The 21,847-nt window shown below is 28.5% G+C and overlaps 1 protein-coding gene across 1 annotated transcript in view; it reads right to left on the reverse strand.

The window, feature by feature from the left end:
* The window catches only part of LOC111633973 (A disintegrin and metalloproteinase with thrombospondin motifs 9-like), a 46,869-nt gene that overhangs the window by 13,297 nt on the left and 11,725 nt on the right, over nucleotides 1-21,847 (reverse strand). Inside the window, exons 4-24 of the mRNA XM_023378631.1 lie at nucleotides 15,217-15,389; nucleotides 14,300-14,383; nucleotides 14,045-14,169; nucleotides 13,889-13,929; nucleotides 13,260-13,365; nucleotides 12,973-13,122; nucleotides 12,162-12,417; nucleotides 11,947-12,092; nucleotides 11,802-11,865; nucleotides 11,345-11,462; nucleotides 10,576-10,712; nucleotides 10,134-10,251; nucleotides 9,412-9,504; nucleotides 7,044-7,210; nucleotides 6,710-6,836; nucleotides 4,489-4,615; nucleotides 4,192-4,399; nucleotides 3,917-4,081; nucleotides 1,606-1,770; nucleotides 1,193-1,498; nucleotides 951-1,121 (exon numbers count right to left, since the gene is read on the reverse strand). Of these exons, the coding sequence (XP_023234399.1) occupies nucleotides 951-1,121; nucleotides 1,193-1,498; nucleotides 1,606-1,770; nucleotides 3,917-4,081; nucleotides 4,192-4,399; nucleotides 4,489-4,615; nucleotides 6,710-6,836; nucleotides 7,044-7,210; nucleotides 9,412-9,504; nucleotides 10,134-10,251; nucleotides 10,576-10,712; nucleotides 11,345-11,462; nucleotides 11,802-11,865; nucleotides 11,947-12,092; nucleotides 12,162-12,417; nucleotides 12,973-13,122; nucleotides 13,260-13,365; nucleotides 13,889-13,929; nucleotides 14,045-14,169; nucleotides 14,300-14,383; nucleotides 15,217-15,389 (3,047 nt within the window). The remainder of the gene's footprint in view (nucleotides 1-950; nucleotides 1,122-1,192; nucleotides 1,499-1,605; nucleotides 1,771-3,916; nucleotides 4,082-4,191; nucleotides 4,400-4,488; nucleotides 4,616-6,709; nucleotides 6,837-7,043; nucleotides 7,211-9,411; nucleotides 9,505-10,133; nucleotides 10,252-10,575; nucleotides 10,713-11,344; nucleotides 11,463-11,801; nucleotides 11,866-11,946; nucleotides 12,093-12,161; nucleotides 12,418-12,972; nucleotides 13,123-13,259; nucleotides 13,366-13,888; nucleotides 13,930-14,044; nucleotides 14,170-14,299; nucleotides 14,384-15,216; nucleotides 15,390-21,847) is intronic.

Raw genomic sequence — 21,847 nt, forward strand, 5'->3', positions numbered from 1 at the left:
ATATTTTAATTTTTAGAATGATAAGGTTAGAATGTAAAAGTTATTAAAAGAAGATAAACAACTACAGTATGAACATTCAGAAGTTAACACAGTTAAAATTAACAATTGAAATACAGCAAGTTTGATCATATTTCTTAATAAAAACATTTAAAAATAGTAATTAATAAATTATAGGATGGTCAACTTAAATATGACTTATTTTATCAAAGAATGTAAATCACATATCACATGTTCTGTTAAAATTTATTTCAAGTTCCACATAACCAAGGTCAGCTATTAGGATATTTATTACTGTTCCTAATTATAGAATTTACTGTGTCAGTAGTAATTCAATCCAAAGAATAAATGTTATTTATATTTTAAATGATGTAAAAAATATCATTTGTATGTTGTTAGTTTATTAATTTTGAAATTGAAAAATGATGAAAAGACAAAATCTAAAGCAAATTTTGTGGTAAATAAAGAAACATTTTTATAATATTTGATCATATTTATTACATTTTGAATAAAAGCCAAAAACTGTTATTAAAGGCATTATTACTACTGACAGTTTTTCAAATTTATTAATCATGTAATTGGTATATTTCACATTCTTCTTAGAATATAAAATCAGATTTAAGTTGTCATCAGTCCTAATATATATAAGTTATAATGCACAAATAAATATTGCTTAAAATTCCAAGCATCTGATTGGAAATAATTATATTTTTCTAAAAAGTTATTTAATATTTTCATACAAATCTTCATAAATATTCTTTACAAATAGTACTTCTGCATAAAAGTCTTTGTGATAAAATTACTGTAATAATTATTTAGAAGTTAGTTTTCTGAATTATATACTTTCATATATAATAGAAACATTAGATTTTTATTACATTTTAATATTTATTGTTAGAGCAAGGTGTTATACTTGTTATGTTGTTTAAAAATAGACAAAGAAATTCAATTACTTGACTCCATTCTCCAATTATCCATTGCCCGCATGGTTGGACTTCACATATTTCTAATACAGGTGGCTGCAATGAAATATCACACCTAGAGTCATGGAGTACCTGTTTTCTGATTGGATTATAACAAACAATTTGGCGTTTTTTGATTCCTCTTCCACAAGTTACAGAGCACTATAGAATAACACAGGATATTACTAATTGAATATAAAATACTTTTATACTGATATTTAATATCTGCTTACTTCAGACCAATCTCCAGGTTTCCATTCAGCATTTTCTGGAGCTTCAGTAGTGGTAAAGTGCCTCTCAGTTGTTTCTTCTTGAACTAATGGCAGAGGAAGAGGAGGCAAATAATTATTACTTGTGGTATCAGTAATTGGTTCCACAGTGGTGCTAGTAGTCGTGGTTGTTACACAAGATGGAAGGCGGCATTCTTTATTGGAACTCGGCTTAAGTTTTGTATCACATTGGTCGTCATCAACAACTTGACTATCCAATTCACAATATACTTCACGTTTAGAATATCCTTGACCACAACTTGCAGTACACTGAGAATAAAAAATTTCATAAATAAAATAGATTCTTTACATATTGCTGTTTAAAGATGGAAAGATTTAAACAATATTCAGAAATTCAACAAATATATCAAACTTACTGGTCCCCAGTTACCAAATTTCCATTGTGCACAAGATGCCATTTGACATTGTTCCTTGTGAGATGGCACAGAGGTTGAATCACAAAATGAACCACTAACTACTTGATTTATATAACGGCACCAATATGGTCTATGTCGTTCCCCTGTGCCACACGTCACAGAACACTATAAAATATATTTTGTATTTTTAGAAATGGCTCAACACAATAGACTTTATATTGCCATTTTTGAAAATCAAAATTTAAAAAAATATTAATAAAAATTAAAAAAAAATCCTTTTAGAATTAATTTATCTGAAAATTTATTGTGCACAAAGTTTCAAAGATTATGATTACATGAACTGTATGTAGATTGTCCTTGATTAATGGAATAGATACAATCCTTAATAGTAAAGTAAGTAAACTATCTATACAGTGTTTAATAATGATCTTTGGAACTGTGTTATACAAAAACAGTGGTGTAGAATAAAAGTTATCTATAATTAATAAACTGCATTAATGTGCTAATTAAAAGTACATTAACCAAGGACTATTAATATTTAAAATAGTGAAATTCATCTAATTTTTTGCATGATGATGATTTGCATCATATTGTCATAATTACTAAATACTTCAATTTTCATAAATAATTCATCTAATTTTTTGCATGATGATGATTTGCATCATATTGTCATAATTACTAAATACTTCAATAAAGGACATTAACTTAAAAAAAAACAGAAAATTATTTTAATAAATTTAATTTTTATATTTAAATATAAAGATTATATTAAAATTACTAAGTTATATTTAAATATAAAGTAAATTTCTTTGAATTGTGTAAATTGATGCTTATATTGTAATAAAATCATTATTCAATATAAGCATCAATAACTTCAACAGTGAGATTATACAATTAATCAAATTATTGTCCTGATGCAATACATTATAAATTAATATAAGAGTGTAGATTATGTATTAAGCAGATAGTATATACTAACAGAAAATTATTTTGTAGTTGCAGTAATACATATATAAGAAAAATTATACTAAATCTGCTATACTAATCTATTCTAAATGTATTATTACTCTTTTAAACCGTTTATATTTTGCATTTATAATGAGACAAATAAAAAAAAATAAGCAAAGTTGGATCCACTTAAACAGGAAAATAGGGAATTTTTTAAAGACCATGTTAAAATATGAAAGAAAATTCTAATTAAAAAAATATTTATAAAGAACTATGTAAATACATTGAATACTGGTATCTTTGAATTGTAATGTAAATAATTTGATAAGATAAAACTATTAATTTAAAATATACTATTTAGCACATATAAATTCAGTAACATAAAAAGTATATATACTGGTACATTAAATATTAAAAATTATTTTAATGTACGAAGCATATACATAAAGTACTGTATATATTATAAATATATACATACACATACATAATAATCTCAGTTATAAATATACAGAAATTATTATAGTAATTTTAGTTCATAAAGAACTTTTTCCATATATTTGGGAATTACTTTCTTAGTTGTTTCCAGGGCTGTCAAGGACCTGCTATGCTTGTGGATAGTAGGATCTTTATCCACTGCATATATTTTTTGAACAAATGAAATACATAGAATGCTTGTTTATTAATTAGTAGAAGCAGTTGTAAGTATTTTATTTTATGTTAGTAAAAATAACATTAATTTTATATGGAATTCTCTATAAGTCCCTATGTTTTCTTCAAGCCTAAGAAAAAATTTCTAGCTTCCCTCCAATCTCAATGGCCCTATTTGTTTAAATACCATAAGCAATTTTTATATCAATTTAAAACATTTTCCACAAATTAGGGAAATTAAATGAGAAAATGGTTTATTAGTAAAATCAATAATGTATGATATTAGAAACTTGCTCAATATTTTATTCTGGTAAAAAATCTTTTCTGAAAAAAATAATTTCAATAAACTTATTTATATTTACAATGATTATCTATTTGGACAATTAATCTCTTATGAATCAAGGTTATTCTTATTTATGAAAGAGTAATTGCAATTTAAAACTTTCAAATTTTTTGATTGATAGACATTCTTGTCTTACATATCTAATTAAATTACACAGCAGGATTTTATCATTTAATTTTGTATAATTATTTTAATTATCAAAATTTAGCTATTAAAACTAGCTTCTTTTAAAAATATTAGCTAATTTGAAAATAATTCAAATGACATGCATTAAATGCAGTTAATTGCATTTTTATAGCCTAGATAAATTAATTTAAGTCAATTAACAAAGTTGAACATATTAATAGTCATTTAATATATATAATTAAATACCTGTGTCCATTCTCCTACTTCCCAATATGGACAAGGACCAGAATTACATGGCCTAGAAATGAGTTTGGCTTTACTATCACATAACGATTCAGACTGTGTCTCATTCTGTGCATCTACACATTTGGCAGAACGTGTTTCCATTCCTTGACCACATGTCTGAGAACACTGAAATTTTCATTAATATTAATTTAATATTTATATATTTATATATGTCTGTTTATCAAATCAATACTTATTTTTTAATAATAGTAAATATCACAAAAGAAATTTCTTACTCTAGACCATTTTCCAAATTCCCAATGAGTATTTGAACATGGTCCCTCACATTCTTCATCGTCTTCAGGTTTTGGTCCTAAATGATCACATAAGTTATCTTCAAGCATTTGAATGCCATCGTCAGACTGTTGTATACATTTAAATACTCTTTTCCTTGTTCCCTTTCCACAATTAGTAGAACATTCGCTCTTTTGTACCACTTGCCATCTAAAATAATGGTGTCATTCTTTCAGATAAAACTGAGCGATATAATAAAAATTATAAAATAAGATTATTATAAATCAATTTTTTTATACCTTAGAGAACATTGTAAATTACAAACTTGTGCAAGTTGAGGAGGTTTACGATTTTCTAGGCAATGAGCATCGTTCACTATTCTACGATTGTTTATTTCAACACATACTGGTTGGCGATATTGTTCACCTATAATCTCAAAACAAAATTCTGGTTAGTCACTACTAATTTCATAAATTAAAATTAATAAGCAGCATTTGTTGTAGTATGTAAATAATAAAAATTCAAATAAAATAGCATAGTTTATATCAATATTTATTACATAAATCAATACTAAAATAAGTAAAATTATTATAAAAATGGCTATTAATAAACAGTTCTTTCATCTTAATATCTTCATTACGGATAATAAAATATATTATTATATCGTTCCAAACTTTATTAACAAAAATTATAAACCTTCGTCTGTGCATTTTGCACAGAAGAGGTTTATAATATTATTTTTTTTATTTTTAAATAAAAAGAGAGCTTGCTTTCAAGTTATTTTTTTCCTTGATAGTTTATAATAATAAATATAATAACTAGAATTTAGAATAAATATATTTTATTATGTCTTCAATCTGTAATTTTATTTTTATTATTATTTTTTTCAAGAAACATAAACTAAAGATATCAACAAAAGATATTTGTTCTAAATTCTGGTTATTATCATTCTAGTAGATCATTATGAAGCTAAAATTACAAAACTTAAAAAAAAATTTTACTGTTTTGATCTGATGATATATAATATTGAAATCATTAATAACACTATATACAATTCTGTGAATTGTGACTATATCATTTTATAGAAATTTAAAAAAGTTAAACCTAGAGACAATGAGGCGATTTGAATTCAAACAAATAATTTTATTTTAGATTTTCTGATATAAACTGTCTTTTTTAGAGACTAAAACATATATATAGTTTCTTAACATTTAATTCTAATTATATTAAGTATAAACTTGATACAATAAAATACAGTTTCTATATAATTCAGCTAAAAATTATACTTGGTGATTTAATTATAGCATTATAGCAATAATTTTCTGTGAATTTAATTATATTTATTTCTGAAGAAGACATGAATCATGAGTAAATGTGTGATAATGATCTCCAATTAAATTGAAAATAAAGTAGTTTCCTGTTTCTGTGTCATGTTATATAAATAAATATAAATTTGTGAAAAAGTATTTTTCTTTGGATACATTTACACTGACCCAAAATGATAAGTCCTAAATATTCAGCAAAAAGTAAAATAAATTATTGTACAGAAAATAAATTGATTAATTATTAAGAAGTTATCATCAAATAATTTTGTGTATCAGTTTTTCATTTATTACAAATTTTTTATTTCATTGATTTATTAAATTTTCAATAATAATATTTATATTTGTAAACTAGAATAATTAATTGTTATGTTTATTCCATTAATTAAGGAAGAATCTCTGTAAGAAATAAACAAACAATCTTTTTAAAACTAGCATGTTTTTAATTTGAATAAACATTTTTAATTTCATCAGATGCTATCCTCAGGTTAATTTCTAAAACGAAGTAGAACATGGAACATCAAAATATTTAAAAAAGAAGGTGAAGTAGAATGGAACAAGACTAAAAATATGAAAAAATTAAAGGTTTATATCTAGCCAAATTTTTGAAATATGTCAAATTCATGTCTGTGAAAATTTTTTTCCTTTTATTTATTTAAATAAAGTGATGCCAAATCACTGTCTGGAGCATAACAGTTTTTTCTTACAAGCAATAACCTATATTTTGATATTAATGTATTAAAAATATACACTAATAAATTACTGTATATTTTTATTTTATAGTCATTTAAATTTTAAATACTATGCATTCAGTATTTATTTCCAAATATTTTGAACCATTTTCTTCTTCAGTTTTTGTTCCATGTTCTTTTTTAACTCTGAATCTGATTTTTAATGAATCTAAAAACATTTATTCAAAATAAAAAAGTGCTGATTTTAAAAAGGTTGTTTATTTTTTAGTTAAGATAAACAATTTTTGTATCTTTCATTTGTAAACAACTATATTACAAGAGTCCAAAATTTGTTATGATAAAAAGTGTTGGAGGTTCTCACTTCATTATCAGTTCATATTCATTTTCAATTCATCATCTCATTATCTCAAAAATATTTTTTGTCATAATAAATGTTAATCATTTTAGATTCTAATTGGCATTATTTATGAAATAACTTTCATATAAATTCAATATAATATTCTCACCTTGGCAAGCTCTACTGCACTGTGACCATTGTTTTTCCAAATCCCATTCATATCTTTGAGCATCTGATAAAGAAACTGTATATTGGAATCTCACATCAGGGGAATGAAGTTTACCAACTGTCAAAACCTATATATTAAATTTTAAACAGATTTAAATTAAATCAAATCTAAAATACTTTATTAGTAATCAGTAATTATTTAGATAACAAATTAATATCTTGACATTTGTTTCTAAGTTGTTACATACATTAAACTTTGCAACATAACAGTTAGTTACTGTCTTTATAAAAATTAATCATTTTATCTAAATCTAAACTAATAAAATTCTACTAACCATTACAATAAGATCCTTCTTCAGTTGCTTTGTTGTATTAATTCTTTCAATTATTGAATCAGACCCAGTATATTCTAAAAGTGTGCCACCATATTGCAATGTTTTTGGAAACATGCTCACCATAAAATCTCCATTTAAAATATATTTTCCATTACTGTCCCTTAAGGCTATAATTTAAATATTAAAAGATTATAAATGGAAATATATGTTATGTAAATATAAATTACAAATTATTTAATATTAATTTTAAAATGTTTCTTTGATTTTGAATAATCTACAGTAAGTAATTTGAAATCAGAATGATGGTAAACTAAAATTTCAATAATACATGATTCTATTTCTAGTTTCTTTTAACATTTAATATAACATGTATTAAATTACAACTTTTTCTTATTATTTTCTTTTCTTTTGTTAGATTAATAAAGAAGTAAGTAGTTTACAATAACTATAGAATTACTTTGAAAATAAAGAATTTATTAAAATAAAAATATAGTTGGTTTTTAACAAGAAGTTTGTTAAATTTTCAATATGTTAAATTCAATTCAAACTAAATTTTAGAATATTCAAGCACTTTTGGGCAGAAATAAACTATATTACTATCTATTTGTTAATGTTTAGTGATGAACCTTTGGCTGTAAAGTGCTTAAGTTTGCTGAATAGATTTCACTTAGGTAAAAAGTTTGAATGAGATTTATGTTCAAGAAGCTTCCATAACAGGTTATATTTATGATAATTAATATGTAAAGTTATGAATAAAATCTAAAAACTTTTCAAAGGATAAGTTGTTGATATTTTATTTTATAAAAAAAGAAAATGATTAAAGTTGGAATAAATATTAGTTATTCACTCTGAAAGTAATATTTTATTAATAATAATGAAATTGAATAATGGATAATAATATATTAAATATCCTTAACTAGTTGGGGTTTATAAAAATTGTTAAAAGTAATAAAATATATACTGTAATTAAAAAATAGTATTGAAAAATATGTCTGTATATTTTTTTTAATTCATAAGTAATTTTCTGGCTAAATATATTTTTATCCATATGATTTATTTTTATTTAAATGTACAGTCCTGTTATATAAAATAATGATGGTACTTTATATTTTTCATTTGAGAAAATGAATGTACAGCAATCCTCACTTAACATTTCATTATAACATTGTTGAGGAAAAATACAAGTATATTTTTTGATCATTTAAATTAATTTAAATAATTCAAAATTCAACAATATTATCAAATTTTTTTCATAAACAGTAAAATTGATTCTGTGAGGTGGGAAATAAATGTTGAAGGTTGCAAACATGAGATAATTAGAATAGTTTTAACCAAATTATATCTTGTTCATATCATTTAGCTTATGGTAAAATTGGTTTTGTTATTCATTATTTCACTTAACAACATTGATAAGTTCTTGGAAATTGCAATATTGAATGAGGACTTGCTGTATTTGATTAGTTCCTGACTTATATGAAAATAAGTTTTCAATATTCATTACGATCTCAAATTATTTCAGATTTTTAAAATTTACTAATAATCAAAAAATTTTTGAAATTTATAGAGCACTTAACATGAGAATAAAATTTTTTCTCTAGCATTAAAAAGAAATGNGGTTCGATTCTCGTGTATAATATTTTTTTTAATTCATAAGTAATTTTCTGGCTAAATATATTTTTATCCATATGATTTATTTTTATTTAAATGTACAGTCCTGTTATATAAAATAATGATGGTACTTTATATTTTTCATTTGAGAAAATGAATGTACAGCAATCCTCACTTAACATTTCATTATAACATTGTTGAGGAAAAATACAAGTATATTTTTTGATCATTTAAATTAATTTAAATAATTCAAAATTCAACAATATTATCAAATTTTTTTCATAAACAGTAAAATTGATTCTGTGAGGTGGGAAATAAATGTTGAAGGTTGCAAACATGAGATAATTAGAATAGTTTTAACCAAATTATATCTTGTTCATATCATTTAGCTTATGGTAAAATTGGTTTTGTTATTCATTATTTCACTTAACAACATTGATAAGTTCTTGGAAATTGCAATATTGAATGAGGACTTGCTGTATTTGATTAGTTCCTGACTTATATGAAAATAAGTTTTCAATATTCATTACCATCTCAAATTATTTCAAATTTTTAAAATTTACTAATAATCAAAAAATTTTTGAAATTTATAGAGCACTTAACATGAGAATAAAATTTTTTCTCTAGCATTAAAAAGAAATGAGTTTTCTATAGATATTTAGATAAATATATTAACATGATTTTTTTTATGCAATCAAAAGTGGCAAATTACAAAATGGAATTAAGATTTAATAAATTGATTAGCACACTTTTCTCTTACCTAAATAATTATCATCATTAGAATTTTGATAACCAAATTGTCGAATGTCTAGATTACTGGCCCCAGCAGGAATTAATACAATATGATTATAACCTATAAATACCATTAAAAAAATCTATTAAACATTTTATTAATTACAAATCCTCTAAATATTTTTAAAAATTTATTAAAACAACTCAAAACTTTAATATAAAATTCATTTATCATTTTAGCTTCCATTAAAGTTTAAAAAAAGTTTAACTGGTTCTTCAGTAGTGAAAGAACTTTATAGTATATCAGTAAAAGTGACCTTCATTATTATCTTAAACTATCATTTTACATAGAGTAAAATGTACCATGTACTGGCTACAAGGGTCAAACTTCTATCAATAAAATCATATTTGTGGTTGATATTTATGATAATAAAAAAAATTTGGCAAATTGTAATAACATTAATTATTCTAATAACAAAAAACTCCTTATTGTATTTTATGAAACAAAGATTATAACATCTTTTTATATGAAAATAATTATACAGTTAATAAAGAAATATTTTCAAATTTGTATTTTGTAATATGATATACTTCAATATTACTAGGATAACAAAGATCAGATACTGCAAGTGGTAATTGGATGAATATGTTTAATACAATACACAAAAATAAATTTTCTGCCTAGTTTGTAAAAATAAATTAATCTTAATACAGTTTAAAATTCTTTAAAAAAAGCTTTGAAATTCTTACCATATTCAACATTATTGAAATGACCGGCTACAACTCTACAAGTAGAATTATCACCTCCACATATTCCACACATGTCAAATTTTTTATTGGAATCAAGTCTATGATCACAACCAGCTGGCTGTTAAAAAATAAATTAATTAAAATAATGAAGTTTAAAATTTATTATTTCGTTAATAATTTATAAATATATAAGTAATGCCAACTCAAGTTTTAAGTTATAATGATAGAATTTATCTATTATTATAATTTTGTTATTAAAATGTTCATTTATTCAGTCTGTTACACTGTTCATTATGTATCACTTTTTAATGTTAATATCATATAATTTGTAGATTAAATATATTTTTTATTTTAACAGATGAAACTTTGATTTTAACACTTAAAAGATAAGGAAATTAAATTATCATCACTGTCTAATCAATTATTTTTTTCTAATACTTACTAAACATTTACCGTTGACACACACATCTGATGTATCTGGACTGCATGGTGTACCATCTATCACTTTGTCTTTCAAGACAAAGTAAGCAGATGTACCAACAGCTCTACAGTATAACTTACACGATTCTTGAGGATCAACTAAAAGTAAAATCAAAAGTTATTTTTGAATTGTTTTTGTTAAAGACTTTTTAATCAATATTCATCAATTTAAAATAATAATAATTGTTATTATTATTATTTGATAAGCATTTTAATTCTTTACAAGAGTTCTTAAAAAGTAAAATTTATATTTAAATATGTAATATTATATATCAAGTGTTTGTTTTTCTTCAATCTTTCTTAAAAATTTATTTTTAAATATATCACATGATCTGTTTTTTATGTAAGTAAATAGATATTCTTATTACACTTAACTATATTTGTATGTAAATATAGAATTTTTATTTTCTTGCTAAATAAAATTTGCTGAATTTATGTTTATTACCTAATTTGTTTAGTTAGCAACTTTTTTTTTATAGATTATTAGAAAATTATCATGTCTTGGAGGATTATATCTAAGCACTTAGTTAACTTTACAAGTTCATCTTATTTTAAATATTATTGTAATTTATGCAGTATTTTATTTATTTACATATATATTGTTTGTTTATATTAAATGTCTGTTACTGTCATAATGACCCTGGAAATCTTTAGATGTGTTTTATGAATAATAAAATAAATATATTATCACAGTATTATAATCAATTTCTTGTATAATAAATTTAACTTACTTCCTGCATACTGTGGTACCCATTTTACATTTGAATATAAACCAGGAAGATTAAATGTTTTTCCATTGAATGCGGCACACTGCTCTTCTCTAAATTCTTGAGATCCGTGTGGACAAGGCTAATTATAAAACAGAAAGTTTTATAATTTTCGTTATTAAACAAAAATAGAAAACAGGAAGATATAAACAAAATTACAAAAATGCATCATTTGATTTTTCTCTGAAGATTAATATATAAATTAATTACATTTTATACAAAAGAGGACAGCATATGGCAAGATTAAATTTTGTATTCATTTTTCACATCATTTTTTCTACTTACAGTATAGTTTATAATTATTTCCAGATGATTTTATTTCAACATATGCATAATTCTTCAATAGTATTGTATGATTTAGCCTAAATTTCATTTACACAATCCATTCATTTCAGTAGCAAGTTAATAACATTATACTGACCTGAGTGTGACAAGATCTATATTTTACACGCTTTCCCATACAGTATTTACCTCCTCGAGCAGGTCTACAAATAAAAATATAAATTAAAATTGACTTATTAAGAATCCAAATATTAAATTTATAAACATATTATTTAATTTCTTACGCTGGGTTATCACAAAATCTCTCGGCACGCTTTACACCACCACCACAGGTACGAGAACACGGTCCGAAGTTGTGCCATTTACCCCACTGTCCATCTACTGGATATTGAGAAGATTCCATTCGCACACATTCACCTTGTTGACACCACTTTAAATAATCCTATTGGTTAATTTTAATGAATTTTCAATGATGGTAAGCTACAAGAATGATACATACCTTCTCTTTACCACATATTGTGCCATCAGCCCAAGGCATATGCTGTGTTCTACAACCACCCTGAGTAACATCTTCCATTGTACACCATAAACGTTTACAGACAGGCATATAAGGACATATTTTTGACCCTTTACCAAATACTAATTCACACTGATTATCCATATCATATGATTGTCCTGGCTGATTATTGGCATGTTCTTCAGATTGAAGCTTGTCAATAGTAGGTTTATCTAGCATACATTGTCCAAATCCAGCACTGTATTTTACAAATAAAAATTTAAAGTTTATTAATATTTTTTGTTATAAAAATTTTATTATAAATCGTCTGCACTTAAACTTATCTCCAAGTTTTAAAATCAATAAAAAACACTGCTTTACTAGAAAACTGACTTATATAAGTAAAAATAACAAGACTACCAAGTATTTTTAAGCCTTTTGGTTCCTCATTAGGGTATTTAGCATCTCTTGTGATGAACTAGGAGGTTTGAAAGTACTTGGCATTTTATAATTTATATTGATGTGGCTGAATTCTTCAGTAAAGCAGTGATTTGTTGATTGTACATTTAACATTTTTATTATTATTCAATTTAAAATTCTTTAATAAATAAATGTAATATCTATAATGTTGATAAAAATAGTGAAATATGTATTTGTTAACAATTAGTTAGTATATTTATATTTTAAAAATTCTAAAAGAAATTACATAAATTATATTACATATATACTTTATATAATTTTAATAATTTTTAAATATTAATTAATAACAATTTATAGATTTTATAAACAAAAACAAAAACTAATAAAACCATACTCTAAATAAGCTGTAATATAATGACGGCTGCACATTGACCAACTCCACGGATGACTATTGTAATCTAACATCCTTGCCATCACATGCAATCTCTGTCCTTCATCATTAAACCGAGCACATTTATGATCGTCATCGTGAGGAATACTTAACCTAAATATAAAATGCTTTGAGATTAATTACAAAATACCAAAAAGTTTGTAATCATATATGTTATATTTTTGCCATTAAGTATAAATCTGTAATTATTCTATTAAATTAATTTATTTACAAGTAAAAAACCAGCATACACATGTCCCAATTCATGAGCAATGGTGAAAGCTGCACTCAGTCCATTATCTTCAACAATAGCGCAACTGCTGGAGGGATCGCATACCATTCCAGACTGAGCTAGACCTGAATAATAATTAGAAAATATAGATAAATAAAGTTGGCATATTTTATTTCACATATTTTTCAGCGAGACAACTCTACAAATTATTTATTTCCTTAGTTGTGTCTTAATAATGTTGACGTTAACCTTGTATTACTACTAGATTTTCTTGCCTTAAGGATTATCATTAAATAAATAAATTTAATTTATATTATGGATGAAACATTATTATCCTTCCTTATCTAAAAATCTGTAAAAACTAGGATAATGAAATTTAATATGATTAAATCTTATAAACTTCATTATCTGTAGCTAAAGATTTTGACATTTGAAATTCTAAACTTAATATTACAGTTTTTTTTATTGTTTTTTAATAAATAATATTAAATGTGCATCAATACTTTCAGTGATCATTTTTTTTAAACAAAAAATTAAGCAGTAACAAAGTCTGTCATTCACGATAATGGAATTTAGTAACATATTTTATTTATAAAAGATAAATTGTATCTTATCTTTAAAAACAAAGTTAATGATTTCAATATTTACCTAAAGTTTCACATGTTTTTGGTAGCCTGCACAAGTCTTCTCTTTAAATATGAAAAACAAAATAAATATTTCTAAATTTTTAATAAAACTCAAATCTTTAACATTAATGAATATTGATTACTAGGAAGCAATCATTGATTTATATTATTATATTACCTGGTGAGCAAAACGGCAGTGTCATGATGACGTGGGCTGGAATCATTATAATCATTATATAGCTGCTGCCAGTTGCAAAAATTACGCAAGGTTTTTGATGCACTTGGATAAATAATCTCTCTGTCCTGAAAAAATGACATAAAATTATTACTTTAAGTTATCTTGAACCAGTTTAGAATGCTTAAGTTGTTTAAATATTAAATTTTAATCTTTTACAACCATATAAATTTACTAAAAATATCATAAAATGCATACCTGAGATTCATTCATGATCAGTAGCTTGACTACAGCAATATTAATGTCATTTCCTATACTTGGATGCTTGTAAATGAGAGCAACCTTTAAATTAAATTGGATAATGAGTTTAAGTAACTTGAAACAAACTATTAAATTAATTGACTACTGAAAGTGTTGACAAATTTAATCTACTTTCCTCTGAATACCACATAAATTTCAGAAAAATTTAACAGACATAACTAAATCTGATATTAAATTTTATTTAAAGAGCGACGATACTAACATACAAATAAGATGTTATTCGTGATTGATATACAGCTTGTCCACCGAGACAAGACATCATTGATCTTAAACAAAATGACACCGTGTCAGGATTTTCTCTGCTTGAACTAATCATGTGTCATGTGTCATCTTGTTTGCAATAAAAAAAAAAAAAAAAATTCAAGAAGCAAGACAACTTTATTTTAAGAAAATGTTTTAAACAATAATTTCAGAAATGGAATTAGAATTCTTTTTGACTTAAAAAAATGTATTTATTTAAACTTGGGAAAAAAATATTCACATCTCTAAACAGATCTACTCCACTTAAGTTATTATAAACATTCCACTCAGTTATTACTGTCATTCAGTAATGAAGAGTGGCATAACCATACAATTTATCAAATTTATATTTTTAAATATTTAGGATGTTCTTGTTGTATTGCAATTGTTAATAGCCTATATCTAACCAAATTAGAGATGTATAATCTTATCAGATGATAGTGTATAGGTTATTTAAAATATTTCTGTGTGATAATTCTGCATTGAATTTTCCCATAATAATAAAGTTAATTTAAACAATATATAGTTGTGTATTTATTCTTTGTTATTTAATTACACAAGACAAACATTTATATAAACTAAACTGTATGTTTCTTGTACTCTGTTTAACCTACCGTAGACATCAGCGTCAAAATATAATGCCTAAGATTGCTTTTGTGATAATTTGCCATTTTACTATCTGCCACCACCATAACTTCTAAATGCCTTTCCACAGATACAGATCTTCTTCTTCTATGAAAACGTCTATTCTGCCTTGTCCTATTTAATTTTGTGAAGTCAAATGATTCTAAAAAGGGAAAAAAAAAACTGTTTAAAATTTTACAAAATGAATATTTATGTTAGTTTTACAGTACAGGTTAAACCTTAGTTTTAAATTTAAATATTCTAGAAGATAAACAATGTTTTTTTCCATACTTTAATTTTGATTTTAGAAAATATATTATTGGCAGGCAAAGTGTTAAAGTACAAGTAAAGCACTATAGCAAGTTTAGGAATTTAATAAGGAAGTGAATGATAGTCTCTACACTTAATGACAGATGTAGTATGTAAACACTAAACACTTCAACATAAATAGCCTCTTTTAAACTCTCCACACGATCCTTTCTCAGGATTTCAATGCACAGGTCAAAAACCACTCATCGCTGGTCCTGGCAATCACATGTAGTGGGCTAATCTTTACTTCGATACATGCCAAAAAAGCTGTTTATAGAACAAAGACAGCACGGGCCAAGGTCGAAAACCACCTGTTAATTCTGAACTGTGTCAAGGTTTGGATATGGAAGAGATTTTCCCTCAATAGACTTCGTAGTAATGTAAGAAAATTCTGAAAAAACTCGAACTTGTTTTGAGCGGTCAAGAGGAATGAACGTTTAAGGAAAACAATGAACTATTAAGCATTGCGTCTACTAGATGGACAATTGTATTATGCCGGGGGCAAGGTTGCTTGTGTGTCACTCTCGGTCACTGCACCGAGTTTCGCCGATTATGATAAACTTTCACTCGATCAACTAGATTATTGCGTTTCTTTCGTTCTGGTTACTCTGTGTCAAGGACGTATACCTACTGTTCCTCTTTACTTCCCAGTACGACACAACCTTGGCTCACTCTTGACCCCAGAAAATCCGGCTTCAATCTATCCACCCCTTAATCACGATTTATCGACGTCGTGGCTAAGTAGTCCTCTAAACCTAGACGATAATTACTACTAATACCTGTTCATTTGCCAATCTAATTTGATAATCACCCTTTCTACTTAATTATAATCAAGTTTTTTCATAAGTTATTCGCGCTATTCTGAAATCGTTTCGTTCCATCTCCAGCCTCTGCAAAATTATCAAGAATTACTCCAAAAAATTTATTTTGTAAGGCGTTTATTGATGTTAAACATGTTTAACTCCAAACTAGCCTATTTTAATTAACAATCAGTAAGCTTTCTGATAATATGTCATTCATCAGAAACGATAACGAAAAAAAAAAACGGAGAAAGGTTAAGGCGATCAATCAGCGATTATGGGAGGTCTCCTTTCGATCGAACTTTTTTATTTTTTCCTAAGGAGTCAATGTGTCATCTTTCCAAAATTAAATTTAACATAACTTATTAATATTTATCACCAACTATAACTCTATTTAACAGTATGGCTTTTGTGTCAAGAACGGCGACACTATAGAATCACGTGAGTAGAACTGTCACCTACTAAAGAATACAACTAATGACAAGTAGCAAGCTGTGAGAATCGCATAACCCCCAGGGATGTCGTGTTTTCCTCTGTAATTAGCTCTATTCAGAAGCCATCTCTCAGTTGACAGCTCGAGGAAACTCTGTACGTCTCTATAAATTGTATTCGTCACCTTTCACTAAATACCTCCCAATAGTGGTTCTAAATAGGATTGTTCTCTTTGGACGTTTACAAGAAGTAAGAGAACAAATGCTTTTATAACGAACATAATTTTATAACCAGGAAAAAAAAACCTGCCAAATATTCCACTTTCTAAGAGTACTAGTGCTGAATCGCTTACATTATTGAATAAGTTATAGGAGAAGAGTCACGAAAGGAATTTTTAAACATTCTAACAGGGAACAAAGGGCTTAAGTATGTCTCTAGTTTCTCCACAGGTCATGACAAACATGGAAGCTCTTTCTAAAGACCCAGATGATTCCTTATAGATAAGCTTTACCGCTTGAGGAACCTTCTAAAATGCGGCATCTTCAAACATTCCAAGGTTGCAGCGAGAGTTTATAATCCCGTTAGTGTTCGTAAAACAACTATATTGCTAAATGATTCGCTAATCTGTCCATTAAATTAGCTCGCCAGTTGAAAATGTACAGACAGCTAGTGACCCTTGGACCCGAGTGTTTGGGTGGAGCAAAGCAGATCGAGTGTACAACGAAGGACGACTGAATTTAGCAGGATGGTTTCAAGCTCAAGGACAGTTTCAACGGTATGTCACACAAATCATGTGGACTCTTCCACACTTTTTTTCCTTTCTATACTCGTACCTAGTTGGTGTGAATGCCAAGATTTTGATAAATTTAGCGTTAAATAACTGTGTAACGCTTTCCCGATTTCAAACTTTTCTGGAGACAGCGTGGGGTGCATCAACTCTATATAAATTTAACTAACAATTAACTCAATTTTACTTCTACATCAATAAAAATAGAGAGGAAAAAAATAATAACAACTAACTTGGAAGAAAATCATCAAAACAGCTTTTAAAAAAACAAACAAATGAAGAAATTAATGATGTTTACTGTTTATTATCATGGGCAAACTTTAAAGTGAAATTTATTGCCGTATTGATTGTGTTTGTCAATAATGTTTGTTGCAGTTTATGGCTTAATAATGGATACAAAATTAATTTACGATATTTGTTATTTGATAAATGATTACAAGTTTATCGATTTTGTGCCAGTATCGTTTTAATTAGTGTGTAATAAATAGTTAACTAGGTTTGCAGCTCGCTAAATACGGTGTGTAGAAGGTTAAGCAGTCAGGATTTGGCACATAGATGAGACTGTTTCGTTGCCTGTTACTTCACCGCTTTATAATTTATAAAATGTGAGCGATGGAGTGTCTATAATGATATATAGATACTGTCGATAACAGAGCGCACTCTTATAAAATAATCTAGTGTATAATTCGTAACTGTGTCGATACAGATAAAAAATATGGGGAGTTGGGTGAACAGATCAGATATACAGATTGGTTAATATATTTATACTTTGTATTTTTATGATACTTTTTGATACTAGATGGCATTAAGGAAGCACTTTTCAATGGGCATTACCTGAAGGCAAACATACAGTACTGACATTGACAGAATAGGATTTAAAATATCCCAAGGCCTTTTTTTGGACAATATGCCCTTGTTCCAGTTTGTTTTTCCACCACCTATTCATAGCGTCACTATAATCTGACATACCCGCAACCACTGATTTTATTCGCGTTTCGAGAAAGTTTAGCTTGGATAGCTTTACTCTCTCTGGCAGCATGCCCGAGGATAGCGAGGCCTGGGTGGAAGAGAGTGTGGACGAGGTGTGCCAGGAAACGAAAATTTGGGATGTTCTAAGAAAGCGACTCTTCACAGTCACGTTTCGCCATGTTTCAAGGTCGAGATTCCCAGAATAATTAACCCCGAGCGCTCACGTATCGCACGCACAGAGGCCCCTCTCGGGTAGTCGAAAAAAATCGATGAGGCCCAGGTTAATACGGCTTGTCACCTGCCCGAGTACGTTACGCATTACACTTGACCTCTTCGTCTGTAGACTTCCGACCCCGAGTGTCAAGGAACTGCTAAAACTCGACCTTGGCTTAAGAACCATATGCGAAGATGGCCGCTACAAATCGTCGATAGCCCCCACAGTCTTTTATCCATTTGGTAGATAAGAGTTATCTGGCGTAAAGTTACCTTGAAACAAAGTGTAAGTTCATCGGAAAGACATTTACGTCGACCGCACCTCCCTACGTGATCAGAAATAATCTATGATGTGATGAAAGTATGGGCGATACATCTAAGTCATGATGGCACCTCCCATAGAAGGTGCCGCAACTCCGAAGAAAGATTGGAATTCGCTATTTTGAAATTACACAACCGTAAAAATGTCTTTCGATATACCAATTCCGGTTTCGGATTTGAAATAAGTCGTGTTGACACAGCACACGTGTCTCGTCACATCTGCAAAACTAGAAAAACAATTTTTCCAATTCGTTTTAACGTTACACAGATGATAATCTGGCACTTTGAAAAAACAAGAAGAACGAAAAAAACATTTCTAGAAAAATATTTTAAACTCTTTTATTCATCTCCAAAAATAATTTACGAAGCGGCGATCATTACGAAATCATCTGCTGCAAGTTCGCCCCTCCTAAGTCGTAAACGGGAATTGGGGAGAATGAGTCAAAGAGGCCGATTTGTTACTGCAGCAGCAACGCGTAGAAGCGCTTGATAGCGCCTGCACAACCTCGACAAAAGGCTAAAGCAGTTTCCTTTCGCACCATCCTGAAGGTCGATTGCATGGATATCACCCATTAAAATTCGATCTACGCCTATATCGCTCTCTAGAAAGCGTAAAAAAAAAGGCTATGGAAAGAGGAAGAAAGTGTAGAATAACTTTCTGTCGCATCTAAAACTAGATATATCTTTCAGTTCATCTTAGCTACTGTAGAAACAAAGTGCTTTCAGCTTGATGTAAGGCTCGTAATATATACGACAAAGCCAACAGTGTGCTTCTCAAACCGAGTGAAGACAAAGAGGTTCTTATCCGATCTGCGCTGCGGGTACGAAGCGGGACAGCATAAATTTCCTGATCAAGCAGAATAGAAGAGGTTAATGAATTTATCCCGAGACCTTGGCACACATAGTTCATAACCGACTCCGAACTGCCAGCGATCTAAACCAGGAACTGACGCTGGCATCTTGTACTAATCGATAGACGCTGCTAATAAGCTCCTTTTAACCAACTGCCAAATTTGATGTGGACCACGTGTGTAAACAAATCCGATTTATGCGCCTTGCCCTTCTGCAGCAAAGATCCGAGGTGTATGGTTATCGCTAACCTCGAGACGCACGACCTTTCGCCCCAGTCTTGTCCAATCTATTTACTTTGTATTTAAAAGTCGTTCTTGAGTGGCGACTGTCAGTCGTTTGATGGAATCTTCATTAATCTTCGTTCATTAAGCGAGGGGGCCATCTCTTCGGGCAATGATCGTATCCTGTTTCAACCCTTTTCTATCGCTTTAAGAAATCGCCGCGAGTTTGTTGCTCGCTACTTTTAGATGTCCTTCTCCCAAAATTCATGCGACACGTAACGATTCGGGCACTCTAACGACTTGAATCATCACGTGTTTATATCAATTATTGAGATAGGAATCCAAATTTGGCATGTCGCAATGGCGAATCGTATCATCGCACACCTCTTAAAAAGTTCCAAGAATTTTTATTTCCGCTAAGGTTGTTCACATCTCCCGCATCTAAACATTGGCGTTTGATCAACGCCATTATCTAATCTGATCGGAAAATTTTTAATTTCCAACAACCCCCCGCCAAGGACGTCCTGGATCGCTTATCGCTGCAGCAATCGCCAATCGCTGCGACCTTAAACGATGCCGCTTCCTCCTCCGAAAAACTCATTAGAGGAGAGAAACGGTCAAGCTCAAACCGTGTTTAAAATGTGTCGAGGTCATAGATATCATGAGAAATAACAATAGAAGCTGTTTTCTCTTTTTCCATTTTACCTTTAGGGGTCGTACGAGAATCGCTAGCGAATCAATTACTGTCTCGTTACACGTCAGAGAAGTCAGAATGGCCACCTTTCGGGTGTGAGTCACGTCAAGCGGTGGAATTCGGAAAACACGCAAGAATAAACAAACTTAACTCGGACAATAAACATAATTTACGACTGGAAACATAAGCAAAAAGCTCGGCAAATATTTATTCTTCAGCACCTGTTCCCCTATGAGGAACATAGTTATAAAAATTGGAGGAAAGCGTGCTACTTGCTCTAGGCCATACGAATGCAGTGAGTAGAAAACGTATGCTTTCGGCTTGTTTGTTGATACACATCCCTCGGGCCCTCCCGTGGAGCTCGAGAGTCCAACAATTTGACACCTGCAGTCGTGGAAGTGGGGTCGTGACCCGCGGTTAAAAGGAAACTGGCGATTAAAAAGGGAAGATCAACTCCGTTAGTCGCTGTTTTCTAAACAGGATACACAATATCGTGATATCTGGAGAAACAAGGTGCGAGACTATTTTTAAATCCGACAGACTGGTACCAGAAACTTTTGACGTCATTTCTAAATCCGGGATGTCTGAATGTTTAACCAACTTTGCAAATTTGGATTAACGAATGAGCCATCGTCCCCGATGCAAATTATATAAACCATGTGAGCTGTGGAATTTTATCGCCGAGATAAAAGGAGAGAGAGGCGACACCGATGAAGCGACGAGATTGAGCATTTTAATATATAATTTTACGACTTAAAACGGCAACGAATTTCAATTTGAATTATTAATTTTCCAACTAAACCAATTCATTCACCTCTACAGCTTACACATTCCCACTTTTTAGATGTAATTTACGAGCGATGAAACCATTTTACAGCTACCAGTATCGCCTCGTTTATGGCTTAAACTTGATACTCCTCGTGGAAGAATTGCTTATTAGCGATAATCATCTAATCTGTACTTTCTGGGATATCAGTTGCAAACTATTACTAGAACACTTTTTTTTTCTTTCCTACATTTGAC

Source organism: Centruroides sculpturatus, unplaced genomic scaffold (genome assembly GCF_000671375.1).
Source record: "Centruroides sculpturatus isolate CEXI.00-Female unplaced genomic scaffold, Cexi_2.0 scaffold833, whole genome shotgun sequence".
NCBI lineage: Eukaryota > Metazoa > Arthropoda > Arachnida > Scorpiones > Buthidae > Centruroides > Centruroides sculpturatus.